General features: G+C 42.7%; 1 protein-coding gene across 12 annotated transcripts in view; it reads right to left on the bottom strand.

Moving 5' to 3' along the window:
* The window catches only part of CADPS2 (calcium dependent secretion activator 2), a 346,118-nt gene that overhangs the window by 129,465 nt on the left and 202,148 nt on the right, over positions 1 to 14,505 (bottom strand). For all 12 annotated transcript variants that reach the window (XM_077935837.1, XM_077935838.1, XM_077935841.1 and 9 more), the window contains exon 9: positions 4,188 to 4,254. In XM_077935837.1, coding sequence (XP_077791963.1) covers positions 4,188 to 4,254 — 67 coding nt within the window. The remainder of the gene's footprint in view (positions 1 to 4,187; positions 4,255 to 14,505) is intronic.

The raw sequence follows: 14,505 nt of genomic DNA, 5'->3' as shown, positions 1-14,505 counted from the left end.
GCAAGAGGGGAAAACACCTATGACTCTTCACTAGCCTGACTTATCTCTTGACCTCACTCACTTGATTCAGCTTCTCCCTCTGATTCTTGACTTCTCTCAGACTCTCCCAGCTCACTAAGCCCTGATAGCTCTTCAGCTTCCAGCACCTCCTCTTCCTGGTCTTCTCCCTCTGACCACTCATTGTTGTCCCACCACCAGTTCCTGGGCTCTGAAACGCCTTCCCTGCGTGGTTCCTCAGCTGGTTCCTCCCACCACTCCTCTGTGTCCAACCAGTCCATGACAAATGTTGAGTTGCAGCTGAGATCACCATTCCATGTACCCCCACCCATAAACCCTTTCTAGATTGTGCTGCTTACCACTACATATGAAGCTGCCAAGCAGGAGAGAAGTCCTTTAGGTGGGCATGCCAGGAGTTGAACCTGGAATCTTATCATTACAAAGCATGTGCTCCATTACAGATATGCCAGGGCAAAACATGCCTCCTGAACATACAGGTTGACTTCGTGCATTTTCCCAGCAGTCAGGAAATGCAACTAGGAAATTATGGGGCCTCCAGTCTTGTGTGTTTGCTGAGAAAACCAGCAGTTGCATCATCTGCCGGGTAGAAGACGTAAAATGGAAAGTGATTGTCACTATCAGGCAAGAGGTTGCTGAGCTAATTCAACAGTCTGGTGCTACCTGATGCACGTCGCTTTTCTTAGTTCCCTTAATGGTGTTATTCACTATGCAGCCCAACAGTTCATCAACCTCTTGATAAATGCTGCTGCACGGAGGTGAAATAAAAAAATGTTCCGATTTTGTACAACTCCTGAAGTGTCAACAGTGCAAAAGATATGAAAGCAGAAACAAAATGCCCATCACTTTGTATTGTTTCCTGGAGTCCTTCTGCATCTGCCCTATTCATGCAGCAGAATGAAGTGGTGGAACCGACTTGCGCACTTCAGATCAGACTGCAGGTGGAGGAAAGCAGGATGAGCAGCTGAGTGCGCGAGGGAGCATGTGGAGATGCAAGGGCAGATCTTTCATGGGGACAATATGGTCCTTTCCGGAGACAACCTCAGAATCAGAAAGCAGAAGGAACGCGGTTCAAAACAAAACCGAAAGCTAGATTATTGGTGTGGGTGGGTGGGTGGATGTAGTTAATCAACTTCAGCCACAAACTGCTTAAAGTATTTTGGAGGGAAGCATGGGTTGGCTGGCTAGCACCCTAAACAGGATCCTTCCTGCTAGGGGGGCTGGGGAAATATTGGAAGGTTTTGTTCTAGAACCCACTTGTAGCAACTGGAATTTGTGTTGTGGGCAGAGGCACCGGCTTGTGAGGGCAATGTGACACTGATGTCCTGAGCAGTCTTGTCAGGAGGAGGCAGGGGCAGAGCTGAATGCTGCAGCTGTGCAGCTTCAACGGTGGGCAATTCCTCCTGATGCCACCACCAGTGGGAGGCTGCTTCAACCACCTAGGCCCAGTATACCTGAAGGAGCGTCTCCACCCCCATCGTTCAGCTGGGACACTGAGATCCAGCTCCAAGGGCCTTCTGGCGGTTCCCTCCCTGCGAGAAGTGAGGTTACAGGGAACCAGGCAAAGGGCCTTCTCAGTAGTGGAGCCCACCCTTTGGAACGCCCTCCCAGCAGATGTCAAGGATATAAACAACTATCTGTCTTTTAGAAGACATCTGAAGGCAGCCCTGTTTAGGGAAGTTTTTAATGTTTGATGTTTTATCATGTTTTTAATATTCTGTTGGGAGCTGCCCAGAGTGGCTGGGGAGGCCCAGCCAGGTGGGTGGGGTATAAATGATTTATTATTATTATTATTATTATTATTATTATTATTATTATTATTTCCTTCCGTAGCAGGAAGAGGAGTCGACCACTTTGCTTCTGCACTTTTTGGATGTTGTGGGGCTTGGCCCCTACTTCGAAAATATTTGGGGGCTGGTGTCCCTGCTTGACAATGTAAAAAGAGAGGGGAAAGTCCTTGCAAATTATTGTAGTTGTGTTAGGCATTCACAAGAAGTATCACATGGCATGCTGGGAGGGGGGAGGATAATATATTGATTTTAGCAACTAGTAAGTGGAAAGAGACTCATGATCACATCTTATCTGAGGCAAAGACCAGTATGAGATACTGATTTAGAATGTCCGCTGATGAATAACTTGGGATAAGCTAAACTAAGCATGCATAAATGCTACAGTCCTTAGGCATAATTCTATTGATCTGTGTCTGTCAGAAACTGCAGGGCAGCTCACATAACTGAGATAACCAAGTGAATACTTGTGGGCAAGGGAGACTTCAAGTGTCCCAACGGTCAAAATGACAGCAAATGAATTCAAACAACAGCTTTCTCGAACACCATGGATCTAAATTTGAGCGGGTATGAAAAAAGAAACCACCCGCACAATATTGAAATGCAACAGCCCCAACAGAAGTTGCGAAGCAATCGCTAAGCGTATCAATGGAGGATCAATAATATCACAATGCTCATCCCTCGCCACTGTGTGCTTTACCTATACTGTCAATAAAGCTGCAAGTGGCCTGTATAAGCTTATATCAATGAACAGAGCTCTACAGTCTGCTGCAGTAATTGAACAGAGGTCTTTAGACAACCAAGCATTGCATCTTCCTGCGAAGTTTTTCTCATGTACTGAAAACAAAGCCACACTCATAATGGCTCAATATGGAGGTTACTGCCTGTAAATCTTCCGACACGTGCACACTGCTCTTTTTTTTAATCCTTCCCCACACAAACCTGAGGCTGAGAACAAGCAGAGAGAATGTTCTGCCTCATGTCAAAGAGGAGGGGCAAAAAACTACCCTTCCCTTCCTTTAACTCCAAAGTTATTGTGGGCACTGGGCAAGGGACTCTGAAAAAGCCCTGCTCCGTATCCTGAGAGCTCTGGAGAAGCCCTGTTGGACTCTGTAGGAGAAGGGAACTTGTGGTCCTCCAGATATTGTTGGACTCCTCATTCTCATCATCCCTGACCATTCAGCTGTGCTGGGGGAGGTGGGGGTTAAGAGTTTGAGCACATCTGGAGCAACACAAGTTCCCCACACCTGAACTAGGGCTTCCTTTCTTGACATAGTTCATAAACCCAAAGGGCAAGGGGACCTAGGGAGCCCCAGAGCTGTGCCCTCAGAGCTCCAGTATACAATGGCCAGGCCTATTTGCCTGTACGGTAGAGACATTCTGGAGGAGCCCTGGTGCCACAACCATGAGATCTGGCAATGTGGCTGTAGCCACCCCAGAGCTTGCATCCACTAGCTTGTGAAGGAGAACCAGCACCCCACCTCTAGCAGGCTGTATTAGGGTCCCGTCCACCCCTTCCTTTGCCTTTCCCCCTGCAAGTCACTCTGATTGTTCTTCTCAGGCCTCACCTATGAAATGCTGGAGCTGGTTTAACTGCATGACCTTCAAGTTCCTACAACAAAACCCTGGAAATTCGAGGCTGAACGTGGATTGTTGGTGCCTATTCCACCCTGTGTGCCCAAAATGAATGTATGGGACTCCTCATGCAAAATGCCAGCTGAGCAACCTGTACACTTCTCTGAGAACTATTTGCATTCTAGCTGTTTTTGTGTGCAATGAGTCACTGAATGCATTACCTAAACTGGTTCACATGGCCAATAGTTTGAAAACTCTTGCAATGGCCCACAGAAGATGACCATGGCTGGGCCTATTGGAGACTTCATTGGGTTCTGCTCTTGGTGCAACATGTGCTTATAACTAATTGTGGAATTTCTCTCAGGACTGATTTGGGAAGATGTCTTAGGCAGACTCTAATAGGAATCCATGATCCAAACCACAAATGTATCAGGGTAGCAAATGTATTGCCCTCCAGGTGTTTTGGACTACATCTCCCATCAGCCCTTGTCGGAACAACCAATGGACATGGATTATGGGATCTGTAGTCCCAGACATCTGAAGGGCTTGATGTTGTATACCCCGTGCATACATAATCACAGGGCCACTTGAAAAAGTGATGTGAATGCTAAAGGTTTTGGTGAAACCAGGTTTTAAGAAATCAGAAGCAGTTCTATGGGCTAAATTTCACATTTCTCAACTGCAAAACTAAAAACAAACACACATGCAGCTTCAACACTGGAGCTGTTACATACACTGAAGCTTTATTGCTCCACCAATGTTCTTGGCAATACTACTATCCATATTGAACAGGTAACAAACATTACAAACCTGTACAAGAACGAAGTAGCGCTTTTTCCACCTTTTCCAGACCTTCTGCCCAAGTGCATACAAATACCTGCCAAGTAAAAATATATATATCATAATTTAAAATGTTACACTAAAATGATTCTCAATGGCATACTAGCAACACTACTTGAGCTCCTTTTGACTTAAGCACTTGATTTTTGTTTTACCCTCTATCCACCTGCCCTTAAAATTCCTGTATAATTTTCTGCGTGATACGCTTACAATTTTATTTTCAACTCAAGTATGATACAGATATTATATTACTCATCTTTTCAGCAATCTGGTAAAGCAAGTCAGTATTGTCTTCCATGGGGTTAAGATTTGCTGAACATTACCTTGTTAAGTTTATTGGTGAGGCAAATTTTAAACTGGCGAGTTCTTGGCTCACCACTGTGACTTCAGTGTGGTCGGCCTTTGGGAAGTTGGTTAAAATCCTACTATGTGAAGCAGACCTCCACGTGCCAAACTACAGTGGTACCTTGGGTTAAGAACTTAATTCGTTCTGGAGGTCCGTTCTTAACCTGAAACTGTTCTTAACCTGAGGTACCGCTTTAGCTAATGGGGCCTCCTGCTGCCGCTGCACAATTTCTGTTCTCATCCTGAAGCAAAGTTCTTAACCCGAGGTACTATTTCTGGGTTAGCGGAGTCTGTAACCTGAAGCGTCTGTAGCCTGAAGCGTCTGTAACCCGAGGTACCACTGTACAGGCTGTTTGTCTGCATTGCCGACTCTAGTTTTTCTGCAATTCACCTGCTGTTTATTATAACAGTAGGTTTCTATTCTCCATCAAAATTTTACTCATGATGGTGCTTCTTCTAAACACTAGAAGAACACTCGATGTATTTGTAACATTTTGTATGTCAAGATGTAGTTAATTACACAAGGGGAAATAGCAGTTTGATAAGAAAGTCTACGCTGATAAAATGCTTCAAAGACCAAAAAAATAATACCGTATTTTTCACTCTATAAGATGCACCAGACCACAAGACGCACCTAGTTTTTGGAGGAGGAAAACAAGAAAAAAAATATTCTGAATCTCAGAAGCCAGAACAGCAAGAGGGATTGCCGCGCAGTGAAAGCAGCAATCCCTCTTGCTGTTCTGGCTTCTGGGATAGCTGCGCAGCCTGCATTCGCTCCATAAGATGCACACACATTTCCCCTTACTTTTTAGGAGGGGAAAAGTGAGTCTTATAGAGCAAAAAATACGGTAATTCCCTGGGGAGTACAGCAACATCTGGCGGCCACAGGTTAGCTGTGCACACCCCAGTTTTAAGAACGTTCCTGTAAATATTAAACACAAAGCAACCCTGCTTGTTTTTGAAAAAGATCCTGTATTGTCATCCAAAGAGAAACTTGTGTTGCGTTAAGCTTGACATAAGATGTCCATCTAAAGAGGCATGGAGAGAGGAGAATATGGTCCAAGGGGATTCTCTACTTTCTTACACCCCTAAAAGGCTGCCACCTCTTTGCACTCAGACGCTTCGAAGAATAAATCACCTACGGAAATACAAATTGCGTGCAGTGATTCATTTTCTTCATTCACGCTTGCACAGAAGAAAGTGTGTCTGTGTGCAGGCCAATATTCCAAACACACACACTCAGGCTGCAGTGTTTACAATGGTATAATGACCTGACCATTCCCGTACGCAAAGCAGACCCAATGCAAATAGGATTACTACTGAACTACCTTAATGTCTCAGCTGGGTCAGAAAGTCTCATACTCTTGCTACTCAAGATGAAAGGCGGGATTTTGCTGGCTTTCAAAAAAAGGAAGCGGCAAAGGAGCTATAGCCTGCCCAGAAGACCATTTGCTCTGAAAACCTGCCCTTTATTCCTTATATTAGCATTATTGAGATGTTTGCGGTGAAAGGAAAAGCCTGCTGAGCAGAATGCAGAAGAGCTTTTTCCTTATTGCAACTCAAAACACTTCCCTGGCCATATGCTAGGGAAGAGCTCTGGCAAAGGAGCAGGTGAAATCTGTGATGATCCACTGGGCAAGAGATATTGGTCACAATATTGAAATGGCTGCATGGGAGAAACTATGGAACGTAGATTTGAAATTCACAGCGTGTTATACATTGAAAGAAAAATATATGAAAATGATATATAGATTATATTTATCTGCTAGCAGACTTGCAAAAATGTGTAAATCAAAATCAAATCTGTGTTGGAAATGTAAAGAAAAAGAAGGCACTTTCTACCATATGTGGTGGTCCTGTAAGAGAACCAACACTTTCTGGGAAATGATTTGCAATGAATTGAAGAAAATGTTTAAAATAACTTTTAGTAAAAAAACCAAAGCGTTTCTTTTAGGGATAGTGAACACAGAAATTCTGAAGGCCCTTAGAAATTGGTTTATGTATGCTACAACTGCAGCCAGAATGGTATTTGCCCAGAGGTGGAGGAAAGAGGATACTGTTCCAACTAAGGAAGAGTGGCCGATGAAATCAATGGATTATGCTGAAATGGCAAAATTAACGGGTGTGGTAAGAAACCAAGGGGGGGATTATAAAGGAGTGGGGAACATTTGTGGAATATTTGAAAAATCATTTGTGCAATTAAGTACATTAGTAGGGCTAATTGAAATCAAGCAGTTAAAAGAATTATTAAGCTTAATTGTAGAATAATTAAAAAAATGGAGTAAAGTGGAAAAGACAGTGTTAAAAATTTAAGAGAAGAAACCACAAAATGCGGGGAAGGGTAGTCTGATATGTATTTGCATTGGAGGTATGTGATTGGAAGGTGTGTATTTGTAGACTGAAAATAAAATTTATTTTCAAAAAGAAAAGAATGTAAGTAAAGACCTTTTGGACTGGATAAAAAAAAAATCTATCTTAGTTCAGTATTCCATCTTCCCCCAGTGGCCAACCAAATGGTGTTAGGAAGCTCACAAGTGGGACATAACCACAACATTCCTCTCATACACATGATATGAGTCCTCTGAGGCACACCATCTCAGATAGGAAGAAATATAATTTCCAGTGACAGCCTCGTCCTTCATTGATTTATTGAAGCCCATTCTAAAGCTAGTTGCCTGAGCTGGTGGCCATCACACCATCTCAAGAGAGCAAATATGCATCGTGGGAAAAGGTTCCTCCTGTTACCTGTCTTGACTCTCCTGCCGTTCAGCTTCACAAGGTGACTGCCCTGAAATAGCCTGCCAACTACGCCAATTGAAATATCCCTGCAGAGCTGGCAGAGGGTTCACAGGAGTTCGGATATGGAGGAAATTCCAAAGAACGGAGCCCAGGCACCTTCTATCATATGTGGTGGACTTGTAAAGTAGTAAGAGAATTTTGGGAGATGAATTGGAAAAAAAAAATGTTTAAAATAACCTTTTCTAAAAACAGCAACCTAGAAGCCTTTAAAAAAAAAAAAAAATTGTACGTGCTGAAATTCCAAGCGACCAGAAGAGACTTTTCATGTTTGCAATTACTGCTGCCCATTAGCCCAGAGATGGAAAGAGGAATGGCATATTAAACTGATGGACTATGCAGAAATGGCAAAACTGAGCGGAAGAAATAGGAATCAGGAAGGCTAAAATTTCAATAAGGAATGGGGAGAATATCTAATTTCCCTAAAACATTCATTGTAAACAATTAAAATTATTACTAGGATTGGAATGAAGCTTGTAGTTAAAAGGTGGGCTATGGTTTTATCGGAGAATTAATAGAATTGGATTAACAGAGACGGTGCAGGAGAAAAAGTTAACATAAGGACCCACGAAAGGGGAGGAGGGAAGCACAGGGGAACTTATGGAAATTGTTTTATTTGTCAGCTTGATGACTACAATCTGAAAATTTAAATAAATTTATAAAAAAAGAAAAAGGTGGCCAAATCGCCAGAGTGATCAAGTCTAATGGCTTATTTAAAAAAGAGTAGAAGCTTATAGCAAAGGTCCGATGGCTCCCTCCTTGCCCCTGCTCCCAGCATTCCATGGGGCGGACTCCACAGCAAGGAGATGGCTGGTCCACACCCAACCTTTATAGGCCCAGGCAGGCTACATCGCATGATTAACACAGGTGACTGGCATTGACCCTCACAGGTGGCTGATATCCCAAACATTACCTCTCCGCTCTAGCTATACCTGGAGGCTGCGGCTACATCAAAGTGTATGAAACACACTTGATGTCAGGCATGGCTAATCCTCTCCTCCCTGCTGGTAGCATCAAAGGCAAGAAGAACAAGAAAGTTCGTATTTATGGGTTTTATTCAGTCATCTGGGTGCAAGACAAAGAACCCATGTCTCCACACAAGGGAGACACTGCCTAAACTGAGTCCCTCCTCTTCCGCCCCCAACAACATCCTGAGAGCCTATGTGAAGTCCCAGGAGCCACACTTCTCTGCATTCTCTGCTCTTGAATGCGAAGTGATCGATGAGATCTTGGAGAAGGAGGCCTTCCCAAACTCTCCAAGGTCTCTGCTGGCTGCTCTCCCACTCCCCCCTCCTCCATTTTCAAAAAGGTTGAAAATGCCGTCACCTTTTCCTGCAGGGAAGGTATATATAGAGGAACACACCACCGCATGCAACATTATGTGCACCGCCCTGTATTTTAAAGCAAACAATACAAAATGGCTGCTCTTTACCCAGTACATCTGTATACATGGAGAATGCCTTCCGCCCTGTTAAAGCTATGGTTTTCCCAGTAGTGATGTATGGAATGCCCTGTTAAAGCTATGGCTTTCCCAGTAGTGATGTATGGAAGTGAGAGCTGGACCATAAAGAAGGCTGATCGCCAAAGAATGGATGCTTTTGAATTATGGTGCTGGAGGAGACTCTTGAGAGTCCCATGGACTGCAAGAAGATCAAACCTATCCATTCTGAAGGAAATCAGCCCTGAGTACTCACTGGAAGGACAGATCCTGAAGCTGAGACTCTAATATTTTGGCCACCTCATGAGAAGAGAAGACTCCCTGGAAAAGACCCTGATGTTGGGAAAGATCAACATCACAAGGAGAAGGGGACGACAGAGGACGAGATGGTTGGACAGTGTTCTCGAAGCTACCAGCATGAGTTTGACCAAACTGCAGGAGGCAGTGGAAGACAGGAATGCCTGGTGTGCTCTGGTCCATGGGGTCACGAAGAATCGGACATGACTAAACAACAACAAAGAACGCCTTCCATTTGTTGAATATGGAGATGTTGGGGATTGTGTGGTGGTGGCAGTTGTTAGTGTATAATGGAGGATGTGGGAACTAGTGAAGAAGCTAGATTTTGCAGCTTGCAACCCCCTCCACATGTTCTTTCAAGGCCTGCAATACCCCGTCTTCTAGGATCCATTTAAACTCGTCTAACTTTGACTACAAGCTCCCCAAAATGTTTGTACACATTTCTAAATGCACAAATCTTCCTGAAATTCGCATTGATTTATGATGTAATCACAAACATGCCTACTCTGAAGTAAGTCCCACTGAATTCAAGTATGTTATAAGATTGCAGGCTTGGTCAGTATGCTTCCCCAATTCTGGAATTCTTCACCAGGTTTCAGGAAAAGCCTTGCTTCTTCCCATGCTTCCTTATTGGTTACAACAATGCAAAGGGGGAAATGAAATAACCCCCTAATCACATTGCCCAGAAATGAAGTGGAAAGGCAGAAGCTCAAACAGTCAGGAAATGCCATGCTAAAATCGGAGGTTTATAAAGCAGCGTGAGGCTGTTTGCAAAAGGGCTTTCAAATAGCCACACACTGCTTTGGCTATGCACCTTGTTCCCAGGTGTATGGAGCCAAAGTGAGCAGGACTCAACCCCACCCCGCCTTCATCAGCTGATGAATGGGTGGCTCAGTCTCCAGAGGATTGAACCCCCAGAGGTGTCAGCTGAGCTCAATAATGTCTACACTGGCAGATCTCCAGGTTTTCAGGAGTATTTTCCACACCATTTGTAGATGCTGGGAGTTGAATCTGGGATTTACTGTATATATGGAACAGTTGCTCTGTCACTGGGTTATGGTCTTAGGTGGTTGGATCCTCCTCTCTGCTCTTGGGCAGGGAAATGCAAAACATAGGACTGCAGCCTAATCTATGTCTAATTAATACATTACATAATGAGCTCTCTTCTCTGCTACTTTTTGAGTGTGCAAAGTCCCCCATTTAGCACCACTGACATTTCAAAGACATTATTGAAATGTATTTTTCAAAATAACAAACATTATAATGGGTCCTGGGTTGTTTTCCCCCGCCACATATTCCAAGTGATTATCCTTATACAATTCCCCCCTCGGATGTGCTGACTTCCACAACAAGAAAACGGTGCTTTGTGTTAAATGCAATAATCAAAATTGTTAATACAGCATGTGGAAAATATTCTTCCCCTGCCACCTGAAGTTAAGTTCTAAAAGGAACAAAAAAATCAAAATACACAACAATGACAGTTTCTATTATCTGCCAGTATGTCAAATATGTACAGAGAGAACAAAAGTTTATGCATTAAAACCAAGCTGGGAGTTTTCACAGTTCTACATGTTGATGACAATGTCCTCATTACTAATGGCTAGCAGAATGAATAATTTGTCTATGGAATACTGGAACAATTCATTCACGTGAGATAGCTGGCTTTATGACTTTCGGGGAGATTGTTTTCTCCTTGTTTGGTTGTGGTTTTTTTTTTATTCTAAGGAATGGAACAATCCCATATGCATCCTGAATACAACTTCTCTGCTTTCTATAAGGTTTTATTTATCACAATAGGGGAAAATACAACAAGGGGAAGAAGGAGGGGAAAAAATCAATACACATAGCTGTTTAGTCCGGCAAAGGGCTTTCTTAAAAAGAAACCTCAGTCAAGGTTGAAAGAGCAATTAATGCAGTCTCAAAATCTGGGCCATTCTGATAGAGTTCGGTTAACATGTGGCAGAAGTAATCATCCACTTGTGAAAATGATTTTCAGTTCATTCTCAAACACCTTTCAGACACTCATGATCCCATTTAACTGACAACAATACAGGCTATCTGTGGGCATCATTGCATTCAATGTGAGAACCAATAGGGACCAAATGCCCACAGGCACTTTCAGTCATCACGACATGTTCAGTGTTGTTGCCTAGCATAAAAGGAATCTTTCCTTGTACCACATTCCTTCTTTTATTTAACCCTACAAGATTAAGCCCCCCCTCTTTTTTTGCCTTCCATTGAGGATGAGAGAGACAACAGACTCAAGGCGACAATATGGCCTGGGTCATCAGAAGCGTAGCAGCAAACATTTCCAGATTGATTTTAGTACTTTTCTGCGCTCTTGAGAAAGAGGACTAAATACATCTTCACAACAAATAGGTGGAAGGGGGGGAGGGGGGGAAGAATCAGCCCAAACAGCTGTTGCAATTATGTTTGCTAAGTACAAATATCTTGAGTGTCAAGAAAGCTAAACAATAATGGAGAACATTTCTATTTACTTCCAAGGAACGAGATGCTTATATCATGAATAGGAAAACTGGCATTTAAACCCCAGATATTTTTTCCCTCCCCCACTTTACTTCTAATCCTTCCTGTATATTTTGCCCATTAATACAGGCATAATGAAGGAGGCTCAAGATATTGGCCGTTGCCACAAATGTAAAGCAACAGAGATTCATCAGTTCAGTTTCTGAACAATACAGGCCAGCTGGAACTTCCAATTTTTCTGACTAAAGAAAAGTGAAGCACATCCCACATGTAAAGTGAAGCACATCCTACATCTCACTGATAAAGATGACTGAAACAAATATAAGCATTACGCTGGCAGTCACTGCAAGTCAGGAAAGTTTGCCTGTCAAACACAGAGTGCTTACGCAACAGATATATCACCCTCAAACAGTAGGTAGGTAGGTTTTTATAACCTAAACGTAGAAGGTATATATGTTGTCTGTAGGTTCTCTGCCACCTTACTAAAAGGCAGCCCTGTTTAGGGAAGTTTTTAATATTTAATGCTGTATTGTTTTTAACACTCGATTGGGAACTCCCCAGAGTGGCTGGGGAAACTCAGCCAGATGGGCGGGGTAAAAATAATATTTTTTTTTAAAGGGGGTTTCTTTAAAAAAGAAAAGGTGAAGCTAGAGGGTCGTCGTCCCCCCATAAGCCAAGAAAAACTGCCCACCAGGCTTCCAAAATGTTTGCTAGACCACTGCCACGGTGGGAGTTACATCTTCAGAAACACTCCACTCTTATTCTTTACTTACTGTAACTGCATAGAGCATGGTGCTCTACCTTGTTGAAATGAAGTAGGTCAAGGCTTTTTCAGTGCCTGAAAACCACCTGGGAACCCCAGCTAAACTGCCTTGCATTTTATGATGGAATAAATGTGGGCCATAAATGAAAATAAATGAATCTATTAAATTATCTTTGCAGACCACTTTCTGTAACCAAAGGGATTCAATACCTTTAAGTTAAAAAACAACAAATCCTAAAGAGAAAACAAAATCATATTATTTATGCCACATTTTTCTTAGATAATTAGTGGTCACTTCTTTGAATGCATGCTTACAAAATCAGAAATTATGCAGGAACCCTTTGATAATCTCTGACAAAAGTCCCAAAGCAGATCCTACTGGCTGTTCTATCAGAGCAATCCTATTCATGTCCTACTCAAAAATAAGTAAATTCAGTTCAGTGGGACTTCAACCCAGGATTGCAGCCTAAATAATCATTCAAAATCCAATCCAAGAAAAAGAAAGAATGTGAATAGTTTCCTTTAAAAAACACCTGCATTTATACATTATTCTTAATATATGCTTGCATAGAAATAGAGATAAATACTTCAGATAAATTAGCCTAAAAGTCAAGCCACCCTCCCCAATTTTTTTTGAAAGGACTGAAGAAAAAGATACAAAAATGGGGAAGGAGCAAAACAACAGACTCTGAAATGGTTCCTTTCAAAAGTGGAACAAAAGTGGAAACCATGTCAGATGGGTAGGGTATAAATAAATAATAATAATAATAAATAACCTTTAGGCACATAACTGTTCTATTAGATAATATGCCGTGCCTCTTTTTTCACTTACATATTTTTATTCTGACCATCTACCTTCACCAACACGCAAAAAAGCAAAATCAGTGCATGCTCTCAAGAAATGTTCAGTCAGGAGGTCCACACGTCTATTATTTTGAAAGTTACATGTAAGACAGATAATTGACTTCTGGTAGCCTTTCGTAACACAGCCTTTTTGCAGGGACACTCAATAGCGCAGGTAAACTCAACCATTACTATGTGCTCCTTTCTAGCAACCTTATTTGGAAGCACAATAGGTTTTGAGCTTAACACTGTAAAATTGCAGGACTAGGGTTGAGCTCCAGTGCCAGGAAAAGAGACAATTGTCACCCAGTAGGACAGATCACCTTGGGACGTGGGTGGCGCTGTGGGTAAAAGCCTCAGCGCCTAGGGCTTGCCGATCGAAAGGTCGGAGGTTCGAATCCCCGCGGCGGGGTGCGCTCCTGTTGTTCGGTCCCAGTGCCTGCCAACCTAGCAGTTCGAAAGCACTCCCGGGTGCAAGTAGATAAATAGGGACCGCTTACTAGCGGGAAGGTAAACGGCGTTTCCGTGTGCGGCTCTGGCTCGCCAGAGCAGCGATGTCACGCTGGCCACGTGACCCGGAAGTGTCTCCGGACAGCGCTGGCCCCCGGCCTCTTGAGTGAGATGGGCGCACAACCCTAGAGTCTGTCAAGACTGGCCCGTATGGGCAGGGGTACCTTTACCTTTAGGACAGATCACAGGATCAGTTCCCTTGGATTAAATGGGGAGGGGGGCAGAAGGTCAGAAGGCTTCATCAGCCTGCAGTTCCCCAGTAACTAGGATGCAATTGTGGATATGCTGTACACATGCACTACTATAAGAAAGCCAAAACCATCTTTCTCCAGTGATAATTTCTCTTATGCACTATTAGGAAAGGGAAAACATGTCCATTCCAATTTCTCACCTTTCCAATCTTATTAAGTTCTCCAGATTTCCATATCAGCTAGTAATTTTTTTAAAAATTCCTTATGAAAATTCAGTGGCATTTGTCTGCAAATTTCTCCTTAAAAATATACCTTTTGTAGGCATATTTCTTCTAAGATAATGCATTTCTGGATCCCATTTTCACCAACATATGTATTTTCATAAGAACTGCTTGGGCTGGAGAACTATGTTTCCAAATTTACCTTGCTTAGGGAAATTTTAAATGTTTGATGTTTTATCGTGTTTTTAATATTCTGTTGGGAGCTGCCCAGAGTGGCTGCGGAAACCCAGCCAAATGGGCAGGGTATAAATAATAAAATCTAATAATAATAATAATAATAATAATAATAATAATAATAATAATACAGTGGTACCTCAGGTTACGAACTTAATTCGTT

Source organism: Podarcis muralis, chromosome 10 (assembly GCF_964188315.1).
Source record: "Podarcis muralis chromosome 10, rPodMur119.hap1.1, whole genome shotgun sequence".
Taxonomy (NCBI): domain Eukaryota; kingdom Metazoa; phylum Chordata; class Lepidosauria; order Squamata; family Lacertidae; genus Podarcis; species Podarcis muralis.
The sequence above is the reverse complement of the archived record's forward strand: the minus strand, read 5'-3'. Positions and strand labels throughout refer to the sequence as shown.